The 26,971-nt window shown below is 50.6% G+C and overlaps 1 protein-coding gene across 1 annotated transcript; it reads left to right on the forward strand.

Annotated features, from left to right (window-relative positions):
* The first annotated feature begins 87 nt into the window (after nucleotides 1-87).
* On the forward strand, nucleotides 88-26,971 carry Eip93F (Ecdysone-induced protein 93F). The gene is made up of 10 exons (XM_017902629.1): nucleotides 88-345; nucleotides 14,509-15,515; nucleotides 15,623-15,937; nucleotides 16,548-16,787; nucleotides 17,042-17,121; nucleotides 20,091-20,523; nucleotides 23,107-23,347; nucleotides 23,841-24,732; nucleotides 24,803-25,942; nucleotides 26,126-26,971. Exons 1-10 carry the CDS (start codon nucleotides 252-254, stop codon nucleotides 26,286-26,288), a joined length of 4,605 nt encoding a protein of 1,534 aa, XP_017758118.1. The 5' UTR covers nucleotides 88-251; the 3' UTR covers nucleotides 26,289-26,971.

Here is a 26,971-nt window from a genome sequence, read left to right on the forward strand (position 1 = left end):
GAGGAGGAGGCGGAGGAGGGCGAGGAGGGCGAGGAGGAGGAGGAGGAGGAGGGCGAGGAGGGCGAGGAGGGCGAGGAGGACGAGGACGAGGACAAGGACGAGCACGACAACGGCGACGACGACGATAACGACGACGAGGACGAGGACGGAGGACGGCCGGTGGCGTGGGGGGTGGACATCCACGCGGGAACTCGAGGCAGGCGCACCCGGCCGGCACGCACACACATTCATTCTAAGATGTGATTTCAAAAATGGCGGATTGCCCCTATGCCCGTTGCATACAGGAACGCAGACACATCCGACGGGAGCTGCTGCGATGGACAAAGAATATGGTCTTCGTAGTCGGTGAGTTAAATCGCGACCAACGGTATCCATCTAGGTCGTATACCTTTGCGATCGCGGAGAACACGCGTTCAACGGACCTCCACAGAACCCCCTTCGACTATCTTCTTCTCCGTTTCGTTTCCAATTCGCATATATCCGATAACTATCGCGACTCGAGGTAGGGGACTATCTTGACGAATATTTCCAACGCCCACGTTAATTCGCATTCCGCATGGCGAATCTTCCTATGTGTCAAGGATATATACCTACGTTCATGCAACGACTAGAATCGAGTATCTATGTGTGATACGGAGAAAGAGTGAGGGAGAGAGAGGGAGTGAGAGGGGGAGAGAGAGAAGGAGAGTATATGAGAGAGGGAAAGGGGTGAGAGAGAGAGAGAGAAAGAGAGAGAGAGAGAGAATGAAAGAGAGATCGGGCCGCGAAAGGTGGGGTGAGTCTCGGGGGTTTGGGAAGCGAGAGGATGAGGGCGGGAACGAGAGGGATAGGGGTCAAAGAGGGGAAGAGGGAAAGATAGAAAGAGAGAGAAAATGAACGCCGGTGGTGAGACCTGTTGCGAACCGAAACGCCGAATCCTGGTTGACTGTGAGCCAGGCGTGACTCCTACTCGTGTCCGTACGTTCAACAGGGTGGTTGCACGTTGTCGAGAAACAGAACGATATTTCGCGCGTATGTCTTGCCGCGCGTTGCTAAATTCTGCGACATTTCACCTCTGTGTACAATTTTCACGAAATACCAGTTGCCGTCGACATCCCGACAGAAATAGGACTAAACTTCCCAGACGCGAATTTTAGTCATCCTCGCAGTTTCGCGTTCGATCCGAGACTACGAATTTATAAGAAAAGGCAAGGAAAAAGAGAAAAAAAGAAAAAAAGGAGAAAAGAAAAATAGCGAAAAAGAAACGGAAGCCTTGCGCGGTTACGCGTGATTTTTTGTCCATCGATTGGTCGAACGATCGACGATTTCTTGGAAATCGGAAGGTTCGAGGCTAATTCGGTAAAAAGTGAAGAGCCGATAAAAAACGTTAGATCGATGTTTTTCGTCGGTTTTTCGACGTGGATCTTAAGCGGGCGGGTATAAGGCATGCGACGAAGGAGGACGAACGTGGTAAAGACGAGCTCGGGTAACAACTTCTACCCTTCCGTACCCCCGGAACACCAACCCCTCCTGGCTAAAGCCGCGCGCGTTCGGTAGCACCGACACACCGGCACGGCCACGACACGACGAACTACATAAGAGAGTAAGGCGCGCGCGGAGAATACTGCACAAGCTGCGTGCCTTGACCACAGACAACCGAGCGATCCCGGCCGCCGCCCGAAACCTTCTTTTCTTCTTCTTACTACCTCCCTTCTTCCTCCTTCTCCCTTTTCCCTCTTCCCGATCCGCATCCCTCTATTGCCCACTCGTCGCTTACGCCCCCACCATTATTCTCCTACTCCCCCTTCGCTCCCTCCCTCTGCCTTTGGGTTAGTCCGTCAAGAGAAGAGTTCTGCTACTCGTAGAAGGCGCGTTTCCACGCGCGCTGCTGTTGCGTGTACTTGCCGTTACGCTTCTTCCTCCACTTTCGTAACCTCACCCTTCGTCCCTCTTTTTCCTCCTCCTCCTCCGCTGCCGCCGCCACTTTCCCCCTCGCACCCCCTCCGTTACCTTTATTCCCCCATCGGGCTAGCTTCGTTGTCCCTACCTCTTCTCTCGTTCGCGTCTCTCTCTCTCTCTCTCTCTCTCTCTCTCTCTCTCTCTCTCTCGCTCCTCATTTCGGAACGCAGCTGCCGCTGGTGGTCGAGAAATTTTCGCGAGTTCTTCCCACCCCAACGATCCTTCCACCTCGCGACCACCCCACTCGCCCTTCGATTTCTTCCCGAACCCCTATTTCCACTTTTTTCTTCGCGATCGGTTCTCCTCCTCCGCCACGCGAAGATTCTAAAAAGCAAGGTGGTAGTGGCTCGTTTCCGAGAAAAGGAGAAAGAGAAAACGGAAACGCAGGGTGTAGGAGCGCGAGGAAGAGCTGCGTATGTGCGCGTTAGACCTGTGCCGGCGTACTCCTCTCGAGACTTCCATGATCTTCGGAGATCAACCAGTAAGCGTTCGGGAAAGGGTGACGAAGGGTAGCGCAGCAGGCTCGAAATCCGTTCGAGCCACGATACGACGAGTGCCTGTACGTACCACGTACCAGCCACCACCAGCAGCAGTAGCGCTTGCTCTTTCATTGGTAGTGCAACGTGGCCGAGAGAATATCGAGAGTCGAGTGTCGTTCGTGTCGGAAGGTATAGGGCCGTGAAAGAAATTCGAGGTGTCACAGTGCCGCCGCCGCTGCCGCCGTCACCGTCACCGTCACCGTCACCGTCACCGTCACCGTCACCGTCACCGCCGTCACCGTCGTTGTCATCATCGTCGTCGTCGTCGTCGTCGTCGTCGTCGTCGTTGTCGTCGTTGTCGTTGTCGTCGTTGTCGTCGTTGTCCTCGTCGTTGTCGTTGTCTTTGTTATCGTCGCTTAGTGTCGTCGAATATATACTTCGACAACGGAGTATCAAGATGTTGCTCTTTGCTACGATTTTGTGAACCGACCACGATAGTTCTGCCTCACGCGAGCAACCGCTATCGCGACCTGTTACGTTGCACGTGTTGCTTGAACGTGTCTCGCTCGTACGCGCGACGATCAATGCTCTGCTGCTGCTGCCGCCGACTATCGAAAGCTTTTGAAAATTTTCGAGTGCGGCAAAGTAACTCGTGACTCGCGTTCCTGGTGCGTCGCGTAATCTCGATCGGACGGGATTAATCGCGCGTAATCCTCCCCTCGATTGTGTCCGTGCGTGTGAAACAGGGAAAACACGCGAGTGGACATAATGAAGCGATGCTTGTTTCCATCGTCGTCGATTCGTCCCTTCGAATCGATGCTGCTAGCCGTGACGACGTCGTTTCGCGAGATTTTCACGGGATTTTCACGGGATTAAGAATGGTAAAGGATGCCGATTCGCCGTGGCCACATCCTCGCGAGGACGTCGCACGACCGCACGATACGAGAGATTACTAGGAACAAGAAGATCGACGCGTAGAGTACGTATATACAGAGTGAAAATATTTGCAGACAGACGTGCCGCTTTGACAGATAGCTACACCACGTGTACCACTCGGGGAGCATTTGTTGACGCTCGTTGCCGATGCTTTCGAGCTAGAGAAGAATATACATATTTCGAACAAATCCCCGCTGTGATGTATCGTGGAAATTAAAATGGAGAGTAAAAATTTGTACGTTACGAGATCGAATCGTTGGTAGGCCTATGAATTTCGTGCTCGTCCACGCGAGCATATACGAAGAGCCCGGAAGATTTGTTTTTCATATGAAATCGAAACAAAAAAAACAAAAAAAAAACAAAAAACAAAAAGGGAAAAAAGAAAACAAACAAACAAACGAGGGAAAAAAAAATATTCAACAACCGAAAGTTTATTTGCTCCCCCTATTGCTCGTTATATCGTGCAAGATAAACGAATACTTTGCAAGGTACATTTTTCCGCTCGCCTATTCCGTTCTTTTTCCCATTGTGCACCCACACCCCTGGTTTCTCGAAAACGTTCGCCTCTAAGGCGCAAGGGAGGAAAGGACCGAAAGGCAGGGGGTTGAGGAGGTAGGAAAGGAGGAGTGTTCGGGTGGGTGCAGTTACTGCTGATCGTTAAAAGGCGCATAAAAAAAGGTCGTGAGAGGGGAAGGCGAGAGGAAGCAGCGCGAGAAGTAACAATAAAAATTCGTGGGCATTCGTGTTTCGTCGCCGAGGTAGGAACGAGACGTTCAAGGGGTGAAGCGGCAAGAGAAGGAGGAGGCGGAAGAGGTGGCGGAGGAGACGGAGGAGGAGGAGGAGGAGGAGGAGGTGATGGAGGAGGAAGAGGAGGCGACAAGTGACGCATCGCGATGTCCTCGTTAGCACCGAGATTGTTTGACTTTCGGGGTCGCGAGAAACCCAACTCAAACTTCCGGGATTCCGACCGTGACTCGGTTGTTCTAGCCCGCGTTTCGTTCTCGTTTTCCCTTTTCCTTTTTCTTTTCGTTTTCGAGTAAGATGGAAAGTATGGAAAGTACGGAGAGACGGGAATATCGGGGACGGCGACGGTCGAGCTATCGGTCGCTTAAACACGCGCATAATACCGGTTGATTTTTTGTCCAGCATCTGTTAAACACGCTGCTCCACGGCTGCTCCAAGAGAAGGAAGGCGGAGGAGAAGGAGGAGGCGAAGGAGGAGTAAGGGACGGAGGAGGGTCAGGGGTTGAGAGGGCGAGGAAGATGGGAGGGTGCAGCGGCGACGGGTGTCGGTGCAAGCGCAGCGAGGGTGGCGGGTAGCGAGGCTCGAGGGTGGAGGTGGAGGATGGGTATGGCGGAGCAGGGTGCGTAATGAAACGATATTGAGTAGCCGTGGTAGGGAGGCTGGTGACGAAGGGTGGGGGTCGTCTTCAGCCCTCTCCGTCGATTGACCTCGCTTCGACGAGGCGAAGCAAGCCACGGAGGGGTGAGACGAACTGAGACGAGGCGAATACGAAGGTGGGGGTGAGTGGCCCACAGGGGCGGACGTGGCGAGAAGGGTGGTGTTTCGGTGGGGGCGAAATGCCGAGCGATCCTACGTGGCCTACCACCACCAGGAAGGGAGACCCAAGTTAAATTGACGAAAATGACGCGGCACCTTCTTTTTGTCTTTGCCTACTCTTCGTCGAGCGATGCAACGCCTTGGAACGCCTCCCGAAAAACTTCAAAGCGGCATTAGTGCTCGAAAGCACGACCTAACGAACCGCGCTCGAGAGAGAACCGGCAAAAGGACGACTTTGTGGTTACTGCGTGGAATGGCACTCTGTCAAACGACCCGACGACTCGATATTCAATGTGAGTTTTACTCGTCCGTGTCGTTTGATATATTCTTGTTTACGATATATACCGACTATTCCTACCGCGTTCCTTCCCCCATTCGATCCACCATCTCGCGAAAAACTATTATTTCCGCCTTCCGTTTCCGCGCCACGCGCGCCAACGCGATCAAATTTCCCTCTGTTCGTTAATTTTTCATTCCAAGTGGGAATATTTTGTTACGGTAATATCGGCCATGAAGCGCAAACTTTCCGCGTATTAACATTTTACAAAATATTTTTCGCCACGTGTAAAGCAGCCCATGCATCGCGTGTAAACAATTTGGAAAATTATCAACGGACCGTGTCGTGCTGTTTTTTAAAACGCGGAAAATGAGTTAATACTCAGATGGAAGCGCATAATAATCCATTAAATGATCACATACCCTGTCAGATAATTATGAAGCTTGACAGAAATTAATATCAATGAACGATATTAATGATCATTCTCCTTGTAAAATATAACGGACGTGTTGCAGCCGGTAGTCGATTTTAGTTGTAAAATTCATATTGTACACCGGTAATTTTGTCCCCTTTGTACTTGATAAATTATCTCTTTCGCGATACAATTTCTTTTTCCTTTTGTCAACTTTACCTACCGGTTATCTGTTTTACGTATTATTTAAATCGTGCTGTTCGAGAGCGCGATTATCGTGTCCATAGTACGCTCGGCCATCGCGAGATATTTTATCGCGAATGTCAAGATTTTCGCGTACATTTTATAACCAGCTTTACTAATTTTCGTTAAAATAACTTTCGCCTTTTCGTTTCGACGTTATCTCGTGCGGAATAAACGCAAATTTCGGAGAAGGTTCGCAGAGATTCTCAAATAAAATATCAAGTAACGTACTCACCGAGAGATTCGTGCGTGACTTTCGGTTGACCGTAGTCCTTTGTAACGTCCGTACGCAGTCGCTCCGGATCAGGGAAGTAAATATCGCCAACTATTTTGACCGATCGTGTCCGATCCTGACCGACTTTGGCCGATTCGTCGAAGTGTAGGTCGATAACACGCGACGTATTAACGGATCGACGTTCGGCTCTTTCCGTCTCCTTCTTGTATCCTTGTGTTCCAGTTTTTGAGACGTGTGGACCCCGGATACCGAACAGACGCGATTAGATTCTACGTGTTTCTAATTCGCGAAATTCCGCGATAATTTCAAGAACCACGCGAAATCGATATCGAAAACACTTTCACGGCATCTCGTGGATCATCTTGATGCACTTTTTGGGAACACAGGTCGCAAATTTCACACTAACACACCGATCACACTCGCGACGATTAACGTTCGACTAAACAGGTCGCCATACTTTCCGAAACTGTCCTACGTATATAAGACAACGGTTTCGCGAGCCCTTGACACGTGACCGGCTGATCCGATGTACGTGCGTATATTCGGTGTACTACGCGAATCATTACGATTGATTTTACTCGAATTTATTCCATCGCGTGGATTAGAAAATCTTGCTGCATAAATTATCTTTAAATATTGCGTGAATTATGAAATATATTTAAGAGATTGGAATTCGAACGATATTTGAGAAAGTGCGAATAGCATATATTGACTAACGTGGTAAGTCGGCTTGTCTAAACGTAATGCGTAGTTTATCTCGAGAAAGCGTCGATTCTCTTTTTCTCGTCGGACAATGCGAAGGATACGTTCATAGATTCTCCGTTAAACGACGCAATTCGTGAACGGCCCGTTAGAGTATCGTTCGTGTGAGCAATAGTGTTTTAGAGATCTACTAGTAAAAAAGTGGAAACGTTAATCCGATAACGGATGACGACGGTGATCTGTTGCGTTTTAATCTGTCTTTTTGGAGCGGCCATCGAATTTCATCCGCACAAAGCTCTGCTTTACCGCGACGTCAAAATGACGATATTAGTTGATACAAGTGTGCGTCTATACCCATTGTCAACGTTATCGCGTGTGCCCGTGTGTGCGTGTGCCTGCACGTTGCAGCCAGTGTAACGGTGGTACGTATCTTTCGCTGTTTCTCCATCGTGCGTCCCCGCTATTCTTGGTTTTCAATTTCTATCTTTATCTTACTTTTTCCCGCTTCTTTATCTTATAATTCTTTCATTTTTAAACTCGTAACGCTTCCTGCCCGCTCACTACTGTCGTCTCTATCTACACGTGTACCTCTCTCTAGCGTCGTTCGTTCTCGTTATCCTTCTTTCTCGTATATCGTACCTTCCCTAGCTCGGATGCAACCCGTGTCTAAACACACGTCACGATGATATTCCTTTCTAGCCGGCTTCGTTCGTTGTTACCGTTTCCATCGCAAAGTCGAAAACACCAGTTACGTTTCTCTTCTGTTAATAACAAAAATATTTCTCTCGATATCGTCGAAAATTCTCTTCTTCTTCTCTCCATTTTCCGTTTCGCTCTATCTTTCTTTCCCCGCCCTGCCCCGCCCACCTCTCTCTCTCTCTCTCTCTCGACAATGGTGTGCATAACCGTAGATTTCGGTTACAGATTTGCTTATCGAAATAATTATGGCAAAAGGATGTTAAGGCTTTGATATCTGAACGTCGTTCTACGATGTCCTTCTCACTTCCGCCTCGTTGCGTTTCCGACTATTCTATTCCAATTCGTCAATGTCAGTTTTTCATGGCGGCGTTAAAATCGTGAATTTCGCGTAACCCACACGGCAATCTTGCAATGCAACTCTTCCCGCGGGTAACATTAGACAGCAGTGAACGATAAATGGGTCACAAGACGACTGTGCGGTTCGTCTGGTATCCGATTGCCGCTTGCATCGCTTAGCAAGCTAAAATATGACGAAAGTACGAGCCGATCTACGTTCCTTTGATGATATCAACAGATTTTGGTTTTTGTTACCCTTGTACCGTGGTTCGAGGGGAAACAGATGGTAAAGTTGTCTTCCCATTTAGAAGTTTGCTTTGCACTTCCGACCTTAACCAGCTTTATTCGAGTAACTTTGAACGTGAACACCGCGATCATCGTGTTCCAGGTTGGATAATGCCTAGCGTAGCGGCGTAACGTTTGCCAAGTGGTATGGCGAGTTTCTTCGAGATGAGTTTGAATGTCGGCTCTACGACCGAGACTTACCGGTTTGTCGCAGTTGCGTCGCTTTCTATCGATTAAAAGACGAAAAAAAAAAAAAAGGGAAAGGAGAGAGAAAAGAAAATGGGAAAAGAAAGGGAAAAGAAAGAAGGGAAGGAAAAGAATCGACGCGAAAAAGGATCTGTTTACCTTGTTTCGGTACATATCGCGAAGTCGCGAATCTTGAAATTTCTAGTCTGCGAGTATAGTAAATGTAGCGGTCGGAGCTGTAATTTCACATTGTTCCAGTATATTATTTCATTGCACGATATCGCTCCATTAGTTCGACCCGAGCAGTGATTCCCGAGGTCATTATACCAGTGGAGGATCGTCGAGAAAGAGTGAGTGGCAAGGAGAGAAGGCGAAGTGGCAGTGAGGCAAAGAGAGAGGTTGGGAGAGAGAGAGAGAGAGAGAGAGAGAGAGAGAGAGAGAGAGAAGGCAGTAAGGAGAGGGAAAGAACGTGAAAGAGAAAGAGAGAAGGAGGAACGAAGAAGAATGGTCCGCGAGGTCAGCCCACGTTCGTACATATTCTCACGTAGATCTGTGTACGTACCGACGCGTGCACACCTTGACGAACATTGTTGAAGAAAAAGAAGCAGTCGCTCGATAATACATCGACTGCTTAGCGGTTGGTACACGGGGTGACGGTTCGAGCGAATGCTAAGGCTAAAGGACAAAGAGCGGGAGAGGAAAAATTTTTGGGGCCAGCTGGTACTTTTGGTTTTAGTGAACGAGGAGTTGGAGTATCGCTGAAAAGGGTGTGCCTTTCTTCGCTTATTGTTCGTTTCCGTGCTTTTGTAACAGCCTTTGGCGCTTGGATTTCCTGTTCCGTATGATTCGTCCAGATATCTTTCGCAACGGACGATCCGGTCTCTACGGATAGCCTTATTTCCGCGTGTTAATAGATGCGTCAAACTCTCGGAATAGAACGGCGAATGCCGATGAATACGATATTCGGTGGATAATCCTTTAGGTGTTAATATCTCGGAGGGATTAACAAATAACCTTCGGAGACTCTATCTTTGGCAAGCATCGTTTCAAGATCTTAATGAGGCACGGCTGGGTTCCATGCCTTGTTGAGAGACAAGTAACGCTTCGTGGATTTCGACATCCATCTTGCTTTCTGTCCTTTGCTCGCCTCGAAAACCACTAACCGATCTCTCGCCGGTGAATGGGAATCTCGTGATCGTGTAACAAAGCGATGCTGATAACTCTCGAGTAGGCGACCAAGAATATTTTTACCTAGTGTTACGAACGAGTCTTCGAACCGTCGAAAGACACTCGAATCGTTGCAATTAAGCCTATCGACCAAGATCGCATTAAACGTAACCGTTCTTTATGAATGCTCTTTATTACCGCTACGAGCGCACTCGCGAGAGCGTTTGTCGAGCTACTTACACCGTAACGGTAAGTAGATCTCGGTGTTTTTCGCATTCGCGGTACGCGTACGATGTATACTCGATGGGAATTTGGTTTATCGGCGTTGTGCCACACGACGACGACGACGACGACGGGCTCCTTTTGCCGTGATATCGGGGACCGATTGGGGAATTTGGCGCGGGCAAATTGGGAGCGAGGAAATTCGGTGGGTAAAATAAAGAGGGATCTCGGTCGGAAGCAAAGGTGCTGTCTGGCACCGGGGTCGTTATCGCAATTATTTCGTTATTATCGTGCCGAAGGTTTAACAGCGCCGGCGAATCGCAAGCGAGTTTCGGACAAAGGATAGCCTTGTGCGTCGTGAGAGCCAGCTGCAGCCCCACCATACCCGACCACCCATTTCCTAACCTTCTACTCTCGTCTAAACCGGATTGCCATTGGTCGAAACGGGCCGACGATTAGTGACGGGACCAAGGGAATAGCACCAAGACGCAGGACTGTGGGGGAAATATAGCGCGCGCGCTTGGATCTAAAATTGCGGCTCCGCCATTGGTTGGATGGGCCCCGAGGCCATTCGATTTAGAATTGAAGAATGGTGCCGCTATATCCTCGGCTCACGGAGGACGCCCGTGGAAAGTAGATTCTCCTTCGTTCTCGAATCTTCCTCATTTTGATTCACCATTTATCAAGACAACGACCAACGCGATCGCTGGATCAGGAACTACCGGAAATTCTTCTCCAACGCGATTCCATTTGTTATTATCCCGGACAACATGCTCCGCTTTCTTTGATTCTACTCGATGCGATGTGTTTCGATTCCACGACGGAAATTCCATTTCTTTCCCATTACGAAATTCTCCCGAGTGCGGCGGAAATTTTTGGAGTACTTTACGGTACCCGACGGTAACCCGTTAAAGTGGAATTGAATTTTTCAGATTCTTCGACGCACGGCTACGTTTAATCGCGACGAAATGTTAAGCGAGGTAGGGATAATCGTTTTATACACCGGAGAGAAGTTCCTGGTGCCAAGTCTGCGCGTCATCATTGGCTTAATCCCGGGCGTGGTCATCTGCCCTACTTCTTCCTCTTCTTAAATGGCACGCGAGATAAGATTGGTTCGGCACCTCCTGCCTGGAATTTCATCCAAAGGCGCGCCAGCCGTCTAATTACTTCTGCAATCGATCAAGGACTCGAACTTTGCTCGCCGTGAATATCCAACGAGGTGCGAGAGCGTTCTTTCGAGCAACCATCCGTGAAAAATGTCAAGTCACGGAGATTGGAAACGATCGAAAACCGACAATACGAATTTTCCACGCGTCCGTTTTTATCCACGCTACTCTGCACTCCGCTCCGCGCCTCTCCGCTCCGCTCCGCTCGCGAACCGGTACTCCCGGCGACATTGAAAAGTCTGCCTCGGACATTACGAATGACGAGATAAATTCACCCTTTTTCGGTTCGACGCAGTTTACGTCATTAGAAAACGTCTTGCAAAAGACGTGTTCCGTCCCGAGCTCTGTGTTTCTCTTTCTTCACTCGGTTGCCTATACCGTTGCATTCTGCTGGATACGTTCATTCATTTGGAAATCCGGATCCCGTGTTTCGCCGCCCACTCGGCGAAGAAGTTAGCGAGAGGAAAAAGCGCGATTACTGCTTTCCTACCAGATTATTCTCTCAGAACCCATTGATTATATGCAAGGTCGACGATGCTGTAACCGGTAGACACACGACGGAGGTATACTTGGACGGGGGTTAATCAAACCTTTCGAAGAAAAGGGGGGAATCTTGACTCTGGCATTCGCCATCGAAAGTACGTCGACTGCCGAGCGGTATGATTAATTCCGGAACGATTGTTTTTCCCTCTGTTTCCAATCTACGCCGCACTTCCAAATCCAAATAATCCCGCTCGATTCTCGATCCTATCCTTCCATTTTTATTCCCCCCCGTCTAATTGCCGTTTATCGTACGGGTATCGTAAAATTGAAACATCCTTGAGCCTGTTCTCGAGTCCTACCTACCTACCTACCTACCTACCTACCTACCTACCTACGGGTGTATGCATGCGCGTACCTACAAAGAAAATTTTACATCGCGGACTTTTCCCTTGTTCTTGGCCGCGCGCTCTACCATACGAACGCGTTTCTTTTGTTCTTTCGCAGCAGTAGATGAGTTGGATTTGACGTCATCGAGGAACGAGGCTAAATTTAACGTAGAAAAAAATTTTCGTGCAACGATCGCCTTATTCTGGACAGATTTTCATGACTCATTACGTAGCCTTGAGGTCCGCACGTTCTCGCGAGATGATGATTCGTATAATTGTTGTGGTTCTCTCGATGCATGCCCGGTTCGATTACGAAGAAGTTCGAGGTTTTCTAAATACGTCGATTAGTGCGTTTACGATGATTGCGTTAACTTGTGTAATTCGCGTTCTCCTTATCGATGCATTATTAATATCTACGAACGGCTAAATGTTAGCACGAAATACGTTAGTCACGTTATTGGCTTGCTTGAAAAACGAAACGAATGGGCGCGAGTGTGTGCGTGCCTCTGTGTGTGTGTGTGCGTGTGTGTGTGTGCGTGTGTGCGTGTAGCGGTAAGAAAGTAACGTCGAATTTGTAGGAATAGCGTGAACGCCTACTTGTCGTAGTCGTGGGTTGCACGATGCACGATGACCAGCGATACGCAATCAAGATTTAGGAATGCGATACTCGTGGCCGAAGTCGATTACGAAATAGGCCTATCCGTTCAAAAATAACGCGTTTTGCTGGAACTCCGTTTAAAGTCCGCCTGTATAAACTCAGCCCTGACCGTAATGCTTGTCATACGTTTTTCTGACAGCAGCGCGTGCAAGCAGATATGTCGCAGTGGCGACGCTCGGCGCAGATCCAGTTCGCGTTTCCGCAAACTGGCATTATACCTGTATTTGATAAGCTGCGTGGAACTAGAGCGTTTAAATAATGGCCGTACAAACGACGATGGGCTACCACGATGGGGGCGTCGCTATTCGTTCGAAACGTTCGACAAACAATAATAATTTATTCAGATGTTTTTCATTGCGCGCGCTCCTTTTTCAGCCTAGCGAGCATTTAATTCAACCTTACCGATCAATATTCACCGAACGCGTATCCTTCGTATATTTTTCCATTTTTTCCTTCCTACCTTTTTCATTTTCTTTCGTATACCCGCGCGTTACCGGAGGGCACCCCGAGTGTGTGAGGTTCCCGGCAAGGGAACGGAAACGAGAGAGGTCCGGTAGAGGCGGGACCGAAAGGCGGGAATTTGAGGAGTGCGCGCAGAATCGGTAGGAGAAGTCGCGGTGACATATCTGAGGATGGGGAAATTTCGCGATGTTGCGCGAAAGGATTTAAGCGGAATCGGCACGACTGTCCTATGCTGGTTTCGACGACGACGAAATCAATTCGGTGAGAAATAAAGGCGGCAGCCATGAAAAATCGCCTCCACGCTCGATCTTCGTGCGCACGCGAATTCTACCTACACATGCAAATATATTTACGTACATTCATCGGTTGGCATGTGCTCGTGGCACACGCGACGACCAAATGACGTGACAGTTATGGTGCATTTGCGGGACGCGTGCCACCGTACCGGGTGTCTGTTTAGAATCAATTGACGCATTCAAAGTGGGACTGTAGGAAGAGACGCGATTGCGGCCCAATTCGAGCGGCATCGGTGGAGGAACGGGGAACGCGTGGAAGGGTGAGGTGTGGGGAATTTTCGACACCGTGCCCGGTGAAGATCGGGTGAATTTTTTCAGCCACTGGTCCAATTGGTCGCGCGCATTTCACGTTGTCACGCGTTTATTCGTTACACTTGGAAATAGGATTGTCGGCAGTTTCATCATATCGATCGCGAGGGAAAAATAAACGCGGTTGAATTTACATTGGAACTCTATATTTCACGTTTCCGTTGGATATTTATTTTGAGAATTAATATTGGTCGCAAGCGGTGCATTAAAAATTGCGGAGGACGACTCGATACGTCCGTATGAACGCATGAATCTTGGCTTTCGTGGAACCTTTCGCCGCTGTATTGCCGTCAGTGAGGTACGTCATGTCGCTCTACGATAACGCTCGACTATTCGGCCTTTGGATAAGGAAGCGAAAAAATTCCGTTATCATTCGCGTCTATCGTTAGCCGCTGTGGGGAGTGCAACGAATTACGTAGAACGATCGAAAGATGGAAAAAATATTACGCCTTTTATGGAATATTTCCAAGGCAGCTCGCGAAGCATCGTTATGGGCAGGGAGTTGGAGCGATGCAAACGATAGAGAACGATCGGCGAAAAAAGAAAAGAGGAAATATTACTAAACGCGCGTTCGCGTTGCACCGGCACTTTTGATGTGCCGCAATTTTCTTCGTTACGACACTCTGTGTCAGATACTGGGACGTGCGTGTTACCGCCGTGTCCTTCAAAAAAACCACCACGTCCGGTCGGTTTCTCGAGCATGCGATTTTGGTGATTCCGACATCGGTCTACGTTACCGTGCTTAGGAGTTATCGCGGTTAACGGATCTTTATATCCACGCGAGTTTCTCGCCTTTTCCACCAACTCTGTTTCGCCGTTTCGTTTCGTTTCGTTTCGTTTTCTCTGTCGTAACGGTGTATCGGTTTATCGTTGCCCTTTCGACGACTTTGCGGGCCGCGTTTTAAACGGCGGGGTAGTCTGGTGCGTTTCCAAGACGAATACCATCGGCGCGACGATAAGGGGAAACCGAGTCGGTCGCGGACAGTGGATGGTTGGAGAAAAGTGGTTGCACAGGGGTTTACGAGCGAGTGGCGCTCATCATTGTTTGATGTAGTTGCGGTGGTGTCGCAGGTCTGGAACGGGTAGCGGAGGAGTTGATGGGCCGTAGGAGATGGAAGCAATATCAGGACACCCTGTACAGCGGTACTCGCAGCAGCGAATCAGTGACGGCACAGCCCCACCACCGGCTATACACGGCGTTCTCGTCGTCCTGCGACCCGGTGCCCGGGAACCTGGAACAAATTGGGTCGCGTCCGCTTCATCCTGTGTCCTCCTCGTTACCTACAACGATAACCACCACAACGACGGTGTTACCGGCAACGACCTCGACGACAGCGGCAACGACCACGGCGGCCACGACCACCACCACGACCACGACCACGACTACGGGCCTGATCAAGCAGGAAAGCCTGCAGAGGCATCACCTGCAAAATCACCATCATCTTCAGTCCTCCGTTCAAGATCATCACCATCGTCACTATCAACAGCAACAGCAACGACAGCAGCAACAGCAGCAACAGCAACAGCAACAGCAACAGCAACAACAACAACAACGGCAACAAGAAGAACGCCGTCTCAGGCCGGACGAGATCAAGGTCGAGGTCGCGGAGGACGAGTTCGCGAACGGTGTCGCTCGGGAGGAATCGGCTCCGGACACGTCGACGACGACGACGACGACGACGACGACTACGGTGACTGCGGCCACAACGACGACGTCGACGACGACGACACCGGGAACGAGCAACCTCGCGAGCACCAGCACCGCGAGCGGTACGATCGCGACGAGTATCGCGACGCCGAATATCGCGGCTGCCATGACCACGGGTACCACCACGATTCCGACCAGGCGACGACGCAAACGACGGCAAAACGACGGAGAGGCTACCGACGACAGAGAGGACGACGAAGAGAACGAGGAAGAGGAGGAGGGAAGAGGAGGAGGGGGCCAGAGCGAGGTGGAGAAACGGCTGAAGCTCGACGAAGACGTCGACAGGCCCATCAGCCCCTTGAGGAGGGAGAAGGATCGAGGATCTCGAGATTATCCGACTGCCAACGCTACCGATACGGAAGGGACCAAGGTTCGATCTAGTTTTTCTCGATTCGCTGGCCGAGTCGTATCGTTAGGTTGGAGTAACAGGCAGACGGCGAATAGTCGATGTAACCGATGAACCCGTTTCTTTTGCAGGAACGAACGGAAGAAGTCGCGTTGGAGCGGACACCGGTGACGCAGGGATTGTTAAGAGTAAAGAAGGAGGAGGAGTTGCAAGAAGTGCCGAGTTCTGGAGGCGGTCCAACGATATTGACGACACCGGCGTCGGATTCGGATGGGACCAGGTCAGGGTTGCCGTGTCGGGAGGTTGAAGCGGCCGCTAGGAACACGGTAGCACCGTTTCTCATTGGCAGCCGACGCAACAGCCCACCGCCAGAAGACTGGAAGCCGCTAGACAAGTGTTACTTTTGCCTGGACGGCAAGCTACCGCACGATGATCAACCACCCCTCGTAAGTATGCTTCTGGTAGCATAGCTAGAGCAGGATAGCGTCGGTAGCATCACGATCACGATCACGATGTGTCACGAAACCGATTTTTACCATCGATCGAGAATAATTTCGAGCGAAGGATCGATTAATCCGCGATGGTTATTCGGATGCGATCGTGACGCGATTCCTAAGCGTACCGTAGGCGAAATTACATTAGCCGTGGCGGAAATCTTCAGAGCGCATAATTAATAATCGCGCGGAAAGGACAACGCTGTGTTACGATGATACGGCGACATCGGTCCTCCGGCGTGTCGCGCAGGACACTAGGAAACGTTCAATTTTTTATTATTTCGCGCGAGGTACTTCTCGCCTTCGCATCCTGTCCGTGGCTTTGATCGCTTTGACGCGTCGCCCTTATAAAAGTTTCACGAAGGTGGCCCGTATTCCTGGCGTACCTCGCGCGAAAAGCGAATTTGATCAGGATTCGATTTGTCCTCCTCGTCGACGAGGATGCTCCTTTTTCCATGATCGTTTCTTCCCTCCCACGCCGGTGGTAATCAGTTCCTTTCCGTGTGTTTCGTCGACCAATGACGAGCCGGACGAACATAACGTTCGATGTCGCGTCCTGCAGAGTCCGCAGAGCGACAGTAGCAGCAGCTCGCGATCGGCCGAGTCACCGATGTCGGTCCAGGTGGACCCGATGGCGGCGTCCGTAGTCGCCGCGGCTCTCAGCGGTACCTACCCCACCTTACTGCCTCAATGGTGTCTACCACCAAGGGAGGCGCCTCTAGTTGGGGTGCAGCCTCATCAGGACAGTGCAACGTCGGCCGACCAACCTCTCGACCTCTCGGCCAAACCCAAAAATTCTCAGGTACGTGCTCCTTCTGGCGTGGGTAGATTCGTCTCCTTCTCCTTGCGTGGATAAACGTGAACAGAGAGTTATCCAGAGTAGTTTTCGTCATTTTGCAACACATACTTTTAAGTTCACGTTCACGTTCACGCTCACGTTTACGTTTACACGTTTTACAATGACGTTTACCTTTACGTTTACCTTTATTTTTACCGCAACCACTGACACGTACGCGAAGATATCGTCAAGTGATATGGGTGTGCTTTCTGTCGCAGGATAACAACATATCTCTATTGGAACAACAGAAAATACCTCTGAGGGTGACAGCAGGTATCGACCCCAAGAGTATCTTTAAGTAAGTAGTTTTCTTTTTTCCTACGATGAAACAACAACCTCGCTCTCAGCAGACGATTTCACGTTTCCGTGATGCACCGATCTGATACCGATCGCGATCCCCGGCTCTCCGATTGTTATCCACGCTGTCGCGATGTCTGAAAATCCTCTTGCCCCCGTATACTCGCGAGTTGAAATTCGTCCGCGATGCTTGGTAACCAGAACGAGAAGCGCGTCGATTCGTGCCAGTGTTATCACGCGGCTCGTTTTACACCTCGTAGCGAAACGAAGCTACCTCTGATATAGGTATTTGCATTCCGCGCGAGCAAAGGAAAGTGTTGATCGCATTCCGTGCCGCGTATTCCAAAGGATCGAGAATAGATTCGTGTTCGAACGACGATTTAATGGACAACGCGCTGCCAACCGGAGGGTGATTGTACTCTGCGATCGTTTCGCGGCGCAGAGCTACTGTCCCAATCGTTCAACGTGCCTTGGATACTTTTATATCGCGTGGAAGTTGCGTCGTTAAATAGAATTCGCGCTATACGTTCGAATTCGCGGGGTGGCTACGTACGAACCGGTAATTAAAAAGTTTCCCGCTACGTTGTTTGCGTATTCGGAAATTTTCCCTCGAGCATCCTATCGCTTCCGAGCTACTCGTTACGAAAATCCGCAGAAAAGTCTGCGTTACATTTCCCGTCGGTTTGTCTAGATATACCCGCGCCGAATCGTCGAGAAGTACGTTATCCGCGTATTAATCTCTGCGATAGAATTCGACGCACGGATTTGCCGGTTTGTCGGACGAAAATGCTGGTAGCGTTAGTGGCGTGGCGTACAAGTATGTTTCGTATCGGTTTCGTACGAAACCTCGTGGCTATCGGGTCTAACATCGCGTCCGTTCCAAAGGGTAACTCGAAAATTGCAAGGAGAAACTTTGCGCGCCCGAATCGGCCGTGAAAGTTAATCGAAGATGAACGGAAGAGAAATCGGAAGATCCTTGCTAAAAATTCCAGCTAAAATCGATGCGCTCTCTTGGTACGTGGTAACCACGGCGATGGCACGGCGATGGCACGGCGAAACGTTTGTCAAACGACGAAACGTTTTCACTCGGCGTTTCGGCGTGCCCGTGTCGTTGCTCGATTTCCACGTTTCTCCGGTCGAAATGCAGACTTAGACAGACGTACAGTCTGTAACGTAAGGGGTAACGACGTGTTTCGCGTTTCGTGTTTCGTGTTTCGCGTTTCGCGGAGAAAATAAAGGGAAATGCGAGAATGAAAGGAACGGAGGAAGGAAGGGAGGAAAAACAGGGAGAAGACGAATAACGCGGAGGAGTCAAAGTTGCGAAGCGTGTCCGTACGTTGCCCTCGTGTTTTCGCTGTTTTCCCCGCGGAACATTTTGCGCGTCAAATTTTTATCGTCGTCTATTATTAGTCCACCGTAATCTGCACCTCCTGACACATCGAAGGCACAAAGTACCTCGCATGTGTCGTACGTCGCGCGAGAAAGATCAAAACGCGGAGAGGAACGCTGGAGAAAAGGAGACGGGACAGAGAGTCTCGAGTCGCGTCGGCGCATGCGCGCTACCGCAATTAACGATAAGATAGCCCGCCGTCGAAACCACGCGAGTAAAGTCGAAATTAGAAGCTCGAACGATCAACCGAACGCGGGAATCGAGTCCATCCTGTTGACAATGTTTTCTCGTACACGAGGGAATTCCAGACGACGCGCGTCACCTCGGTGACAATGGATCTCGCGCAAAAGTTTATCCCGTCATTTTCGCTCGTATTTTAATCCACTCTTCGCGCAACCACGTATTCGAAATAAGACCAATTACCAACGAGGGTAACGCCGGCGACGCGGCGCTGTTCGCTTGTAACGAATGGCTCTTGCTAAGCTTCGGTCGCGTGCTTAAAAATCGGACTAATTAGAGGCAAAGACAATTATCGGTCGGGTGCAGCAGGTATCGCGCGAAATACGGAATAAAAAGACAAGAGAGATAGGCGGTGCTGCGAGCTACGAGCCGACGACGTTGTGCTGCTGCGAGGCCTAGGAGGGGACAGAACGGTCGAAATACACTTTTATCAGCTTACTTTGCTGCCCGAGAGAGAATAGGTCGATGAACTCGTCATGGGGGGCCACGTTGTTGCCAGTCACCGGACAAGGAGTAGTAGCAGGGAGTTCTTTTACCGTGAATTCTTCCTATTAATCTTATTGTCGAACAGCGAGACAAATTATAACGGTCCGATTACTATCTGTCGTTTCTGCGTTACTCGATCCTTCCAACCAGAGCAGAGCACCATCGGCGATAAGAATCGCGATTTTTTAATTCCACGAAACGGTAAAGAAAGTCGCAATGGTGGCGCAGCAGGGGGGAGGGGGTGGGGGTGGGAAAGGAAAGCGGGGGAAAGAAATAGGAAAATGGAAGGAAGAAAGAAAGGGTATCGATGAATATGCATAGCACGAGCGGGGGAATAACGCGACGAGACGAGGCTTGCGACGCGTACGAAGCCGAGCAAAACCGACGAGTATAAATCATCCTCGAGAAACGTTTTAATTGCGTAATGGCTGGCAGCGAGCTTTCTCGTCGTTAGCTGTCTAATTTCGTAGCACGAATTCGTTCTAATGCAGCCGGTAGGTCAAAGATCAAAGTGTTAACGAGGCACTCTCTGTTGGATCGATTCGCTTCTCGTGCACAACACGTGCGCGTACCACACCGGCCACGTGGCCGGCGAGGTACAAACGGTGATACAAGGTGGCCGATGAACCACCTATGCACGTGAATCGGTGATACGAAAACTAGCCAGCCGACCTGATCCGGTAACTTTGCGCGTAGCAAGAGGGATTCGCGGTGCCGTCGTACCTGGGACCGTTATCGGTCCCGCCGAAATTCCGACGGCGAATCGGCGTGGTCGGTGCATCAACAACGCGATAACGGAGGATAAATATTAACGCGAATTGGTAATGTGATAAACGATGTGTGGAATGTTTTAGTTCTTGCTATCGCGCGAAACCTCGTATGACCGGGCCGGTAGCGGCCGTGGCGGCGGCAGCAGCAGCTGCGGCAGGCGTCGGTGGTGTCCCCGTGGTGGGTGCCGGGGGTGGCCGGAGGGCCTACACCGAGGAGGAACTGCAAGCCGCGCTTAGGGATATCCAGAGTGGCAAGCTCGGCACACGAAGGGCGGCCGTGATCTACGGAATACCGCGTAGCACCCTGCGCAACAAGGTCTACAAGCTTGCGATGGAGCGCGAAAGGGACGCGTCCCTGACTAGCACCCACTCACACCCTCACGAGCCCGGCGCCCCAGCCACCACCACCACCACCATCACCACCACCACCACCACTACTACTACAACTACAACTACAACACCACCAAATACGACCCAAAACGCCTCCGCGACCACTCCGCCCCCGCAAGTGGATGAGGTAGGTTTTGGGGACAGAACAAGAGAAAGAGAAACGAAAAGCGAGAGAGGGAGTGAGAGGCAGAGAGGGTGCGGGAAAGACGATAGAGAAGAAGAGCGATGATACGATACACCCCGTTCGATCGTATCCACCCACTGTATTGGTTCTCGGACAGAATTCAACATTGCGAGTCCGGACTGATAAGACGAATTAACAATTCGGCCATCGAGCATTGAGAATTGAGAATTGGCAGAGAGACGAAGAATGAAAAAATAGATTGCCGAAACTCTGCGGGGGAGAGAGAGAGAGAGAGAGAGAGAGAGAGGGGGAGAGAGAGGGAAGGGAGAAAAAGAGCGTGAGCGGGGGAGAGTGAGAGAGAGAGAGAGAGAGAAAGAGAGAGAGAGAGAGAGAGTCGAAACTGTGGAAAGTGACTAGGGTCGGAGTGAGAATCGCTAGGACAAGTACGTAGATCTCTTCGAAACCACGCTTCTTCTGGCACCGGTGGTGTAGCACTAGTTTCGTTCTCGGTGACAATGGTCGCACGGTTTTCGATTGTTTGTCCGTATAGAATGTCCGATAATCGTGTCAGTGACGGTCGAAAGAGACGCACGTATCGAAAAGAACGATCTTTCAACCGAAATGGAAAAATCACCGCGCGTTCTCTCGTCGTGACGCGTATACGTTTTTCCGTTTCCTCGAAGCGTTTCCACGCCTTCTTCCATTCGACTTTGCATTTTTTCCGCGTACTCGCGTGCATATTTAATTCGAAGATATCGCGTAATTCGTTTCTGGCTCGATGTACGTTCCACCGTCATTAATCATATGTTATCGGACGTTGCGAGAAAAGATTACGCTCGATAGACGAAATGCCTTTGGAAGCGATTTATCTTGAGCAAAAGATGACGCATCCAAGGATAAGGAGAAAATATAACGGAAAAGAATCGGGGAAGGGGGGAGGGGATTAGGGGAGGTGTCGCAGAAAGATATGACTAAAAGACGAGTTGAATCTCGATAATTGATTCGTGAAGGAAGACCGCCCATTTTGTACCTAAGTGTGGTTTTGGTTAGGAAGAACGAATGGAGGCTTCCCCAAAACATACCTCTGCCACGGTGATCGGAGAATTCGCGTGGACCGATCTCGCCGGAGAGCGTGCAAGTGGCAATATTGTCGTTTTTCCACTTTAACCGTAAAAAAAGCAAAGAAAAAAGAAAGAAAAAGAATAAAAGATAAGAAAGGGAAAAAATGGAAGGAACGACGAGGACAGAGAGGGAAACGAAAGCGACCAACCATTGGAAGATGTATCGGTTCACGCGGTTCCTTATCGGTTGCCGTGATGCTCAGTAGTGTCGAATGTTTTTGCATGGGCTGTTTAACTTTTTTATCTCACTATTTGTAGTTTAACACACGGCCGCTTGGTCTTGGCGAGGTTGCAAGACTCGAGGTAAGTTTTCGGGACGATCGTTTCGAGCCGAGAGGAAAGTTCTTCTTGGATGCGAGCTTTTGTTCGCGACGGGCTGCTAGGGCCCTCGAATTCGTTGTCACGAGTATACGCTTTTTCCGACCTCGACACTATGCATCCTCGATGTGTTTGTACGGACGATCGCGCTTCAGCACTAGCCGTCGATTTTTTGGTGCAAGGGAATGTCAGGATATGTATTTCTAGACCTGTTCGTATCGTTTCTACATGGCGTTGCAATAGCGAGGCATGCTCACAAGTGGCGTGGCTTTCCCGGCAACATTATTTCGAGAACGATACGCGTTCCATGCAGGCGAAGATTAATTTTCCAACCGTGTCCGTATTTCTCTGACTTTCGTACCATGCACGACGCATTGGGAAATGAATCTTCGATCGAATATTCCATCGTTAATTTTCTTTTTATCGACGTTCTGCCTGGTGTCATTAGGAGAAGCGCAGGTAGATTAGTTGTGGTAGATTTTCTTTTTCATTTTTTTTTTTTTTTTTCCTTTGATTCGAATGCATGTTGTTTGAGTAATAATTGCGAGATAAGAGATCGGTGTGTAGCGCCGGATTCTTTTTACTCGTCGGAGAGCGAAATATTTTCCAGCTGGTTCTCAATTTTCAACCTTGCCTATCTATCTCTTTCTGTTTTCGCGGTAAACGGTCAGCGATAAAAGAGAAACGATTTTATCGCGAGGACAACTTTGGCCAAAGTGTTTCTATCTTTTCTTTTTTCCTTTTTTTTTTTTTTTTTTTTTTTCATCTTTGTCCTTTTCCATTTTTTTGTTTTCTTTTTTTTCATTTGTCTCTCTGTACGTCGTAACGCTTCTTGCGAGCAATTCTTTCTGGCAATTCCTGCATGGCGCTTGGTCATTCTGCATTTGACGAAAGAGAAGTTACTTACATGGACAACCGACACTGTTACAACACAGACACACGCATACAAACACAGAAGAACGCCTCTCGATGAAATCCTGGTAGCCAGACAGTCGTCAAGAAAGTGTTATCCGATTTCTCGATGAAGAAGAACGTAGTAGGACGAGACTTTCGTCGAGAGGGGGACATCGCTGTTAACGATTCGTGTTTAAATATTTCGCGCGGTAAGAGATGTGCAGAGAAGGCTAGAAAGAGATATTCTTAACAGGTGGACGACAAAGAACTGTCCGGAGCGGAAGAGGAGAAAGAAGTGGAGAAAGCTCTGCTGAAGCCACTGTGGTCCTTGGAAGATCTCGTCAGGTTATCCGCACTCGAAGGAAGCGGCGGAGATTCGCTGAGAACGTTGTTACAACGGGGAAACGAGACGGGAGCCGAGTGGCCAGGTCTTGAACACGCGAGCATCGGTCCGTATATACAAAAGATGCTCGCAGCAGCTGCGCCGTTCAAAGGTGAGAGAAAAACGCTTTAGGGGACGAAAAGTACAACGATAGCTCGATCTTTGCTAATCGAAGACAGGCTCGTGGAAGGCTCGCGGTGGAAGACGCACGGGGCGGGTGTGCGTAGCTTAAGTAAGAACGGTGTGTACGTCTGTCGGAACAAGGGATTCGGGTTATTTCCGACAGACGTTAGACCGTTTCATTCGCTGACCAGGCAACCAGTCTAGCACGGGCAAGGGCCGAGACGAAAGTCGAAAAGTGTATTACGAGCCAGTAGAGGTCTTCGGAAATCGATAGAAGCCAGGTTCTGGTCGACGACGGGTCGGCGACACTTTTTCCACTTTCTGAATGGAAGTTCGTTTAAGTGGCTTAAACAGTTCTCAGAGGCTAATCCGAGATTACGACAAATGTTCGTAGGCGCGAAGAAGCAACGAAATCGTATTTCTTAACGAACGGCATTCCCTTTCCGATTAGACGACCAACTTTGCTACTCTTGCGCTTACAGGCATGGAGACGCAAGACTATCGCATTCCAGAGGTGATGAGAAGGCTGATGAGCGAAGACAAGAGGCTAAACAAAAGCGTAAACGGGGACCAGTCGCAGCCATCGCATCAGCAACTGCATCATCATCAATCGCACCCGACGCACCCGCAAGCCCAGGCACAGTCGCAGACGCAACAGCAACAGCAACGCGGCCCGATGACGAACGACGACTTCAATCCCAACATCGAGGAGGAAGCGAGCGACAGTGCTCAAGGGAGAGCGATTCTCAAGATTCCGTCCTACAAGCCCGCGAGCACGCCCGGTTGTTCGAGCAAGAACGGCGAACCAACGTCAGCCGCTTTCGCGCAAGGATTCGCGGCCGCGACCGCGGCCTCGAGTCCGGGCCTTCTGGAACGAGCGAGTCCGGCGTTCTCCGGCACCAGTAGTCCGACCAATTCGTTGGTGGGGAAAACGGTGGCCGTTAATTTCCGCGACGTGATCGCCAAAAGCATCAGCGTAAAATTCCAAGAGGGCCAAGCGGTGGCAACGCCTGGAATGCCCGGCTGTCAATCGGCCGGTGTGGTACAGTCGCAGCAGACGATAATGACGGACCCGAGTCCGTTCAAGAGAGGTAGATACACGCCGCCTCAGCCTGCGTCGCAGCAAGGCCAATCGCAGGCGAAACCGCAGACCACCCAGGAGGCGAACAAACCGAAACCGGCAACCGGTGGCAAAGGAACTAGACCGAAACGGGGCAAGTATAGGAACTACGATAGGGATAGTCTGGTCGAGGCTGTACGCGCGGTTCAACGGGGTGAAATGAGCGTCCATCGTGCAGGCAGCTATTACGGAGTACCGCACTCCACCCTTGAGTACAAAGTTAAGGAACGACACCTGATGAGGCCGAGAAAGAGGTAGGTGGTTATCGCGTATCGCGCGCTACCTACTCTTCGCTTTACCGACTCTTTCCGTTCGCTTTTGCAGGGACCAGAAACAGTCGGACGATAAGACGAAGGAGACATCGGCCGCGGCAGCAGCGGCGGCAGCCACCGCGAGTATACGACCTGGTACGACGGACAAGAAGCCGCAATTGAAACCGCAGAAACCGTTCACGTCACCGGGCGGTATACCAGGACCGAACGGAATCAAGATGCCACCGTTCATGGAGGGCATGCCTCACTTACCGTTCGCGCCGTTCAATTTTTGGAGTCCGCCGCCGTTCATGCCATCGCCGTTCATGGCAGGGGCGCCGAACGTGCCGACCATCCTGCCGGAGCAGTATTTCGCTACCAGCAGGATACGCGGCCTGCAGGAACAGCAAAGGAACGCCGCCATGGTGCAACAGCAACAGCAGCAGCCACAGCACCCGCAACGGGATAGAGACGGAATCGGTGTTGCAGCGGCGGCCACTGCGGAATCGCCGGGAACCTCGAGTTCTCGTAGCACGCCGATGAGCAAAGCGCCGCGGGAGGTGTCGGAGAGCTTGTACGACGGTTCAGGAGCGAACGGCAGTTTCTTGGACAATTTGATCAGGTCGAGCCTCGAGACGGGAATTCCAAGGGACCAGAGGGCAATGACCGACACGAGGAGTCAGCAACAATCTTCCTCGCAGCAACCGCTCCCGGAATCGATGAGGAGCAAAGCGTTGATCGACCAACTGTGCAGAAACTCGAGGAGAACGCCGGTACCGAGGTTGGCTCAGGACAGTAGCGAGGACGAGAGCTACAGGGGACCATCGGGATCCGGGAGGCCGATTCCGGAAAGGCCGGAACGCGTGCCCACCGTCGATCTAAGTCCATCGCCGTCGGAGCGAGGTCGCAACGACGACGGCAGCGATCGACTCACGTCACCACCGACGCCTCTCTCGATCTCGAGAGCCGGAAGTAGAGACGAGGACAGTACCCGAGACTCGAGGATCGATCGTAGCAGCAGGGAGAGCGACGTTCACAACGGTGGACAGGAGGATCGTGACAGAAAGACTCTGACCATTCAACAGCCGCAGCAACAGCAGCAGTTGAATCACTACCCGGACTTACACAATCTCTACGCCGTATCAACTGACAAAAAAAGTGCCTGTGATAGTAAGCTTATAGTAGATCATTCGAGCCAGAAGACTCAACAACAACAACAGCAGCAGCAGCAACAACAACAGCAGCAACAGCAGCAGCAGCAGCAGCAGCAGCAGCCGCAACAACAACCGCAGCAGCAGCAGCAGCAGCAGCAACCTCAACAGTCGCAGCAGCAGCAGCAACAACCACAGCCGCAGCAACAGCCGCAGCAACAGCCGCAGCAGCAGCCACAGCAGCCACAGCAGCAGCAAAAGGAGTACGGTGCAGTGAGCGGCCTGGTTGTACAACTGCAACGGGGCTACAATACCGGAAACAACAGGTCCGGCGAGCAGGCCAACAGCCAGCAATCGACGGAGCAACGTGGACCCGTGATCAGTATGGAAGACTCCGTTGAGCAGTAGGAAAAAGTCGGTATCGTTGATCAGTAAAGTATAGAGTAACGATATAATATGGCGAGCGATCCGTGTACACGGTAAAGCCCATTCCCGCCCAATGCTCCGGCATTTTACACACCACGTTGCCACGGTCGAGGATCCTCGGCCTCCACTTTCTCTCTCTTTCTCTCTCCTTCGGTTCGCACTCGGTATATACCGGATAATTGTCCCTCTTGTCTCTCGCGATCGGCCTCAGCCATCGGCCAACGCAACCGACAAAGAACCGGAAATCGTGCACGACTCCGTCGCGCGTCGGCTATGAAAGCGAACGCGACGGTTTCCGAGGAGAAGTGCGTGAAAGCCGAGCACCTCCTCCGTTGGTGTGTGTGTGCGCGCGTGTATAGGACGAGGGACGTTTCGAAAACGCGAAACGTGGCACGAAACGTGGCACGAAACGGTAGTAGCCCCAGCCTGACCCTGCCCTTTCCACCCCGGAAGCCCCTTGAACGTCGCGAGGCAAGTTCAATAGAGGAAACAAAAGGAAACGGAAAAACGAGTAACGAAAATGCGTAAATGCTACCCAACCATCCGTGAACCCACTGCGATTCCATCAGTTACACCACGCATATGTATCCGGCACACTCGATCTCCGTCCAGCTGACGGTAGGTCGTACCGGAACCTTTTCGACTATGGCGATATTTCGATTCGG

This window comes from Eufriesea mexicana, unplaced genomic scaffold (assembly GCF_001483705.2).
Source record: "Eufriesea mexicana isolate 0111107269 unplaced genomic scaffold, ASM148370v2 scaffold1837, whole genome shotgun sequence".
In the NCBI taxonomy this organism is placed as follows: Eukaryota; Metazoa; Arthropoda; class Insecta; order Hymenoptera; family Apidae; genus Eufriesea; species Eufriesea mexicana.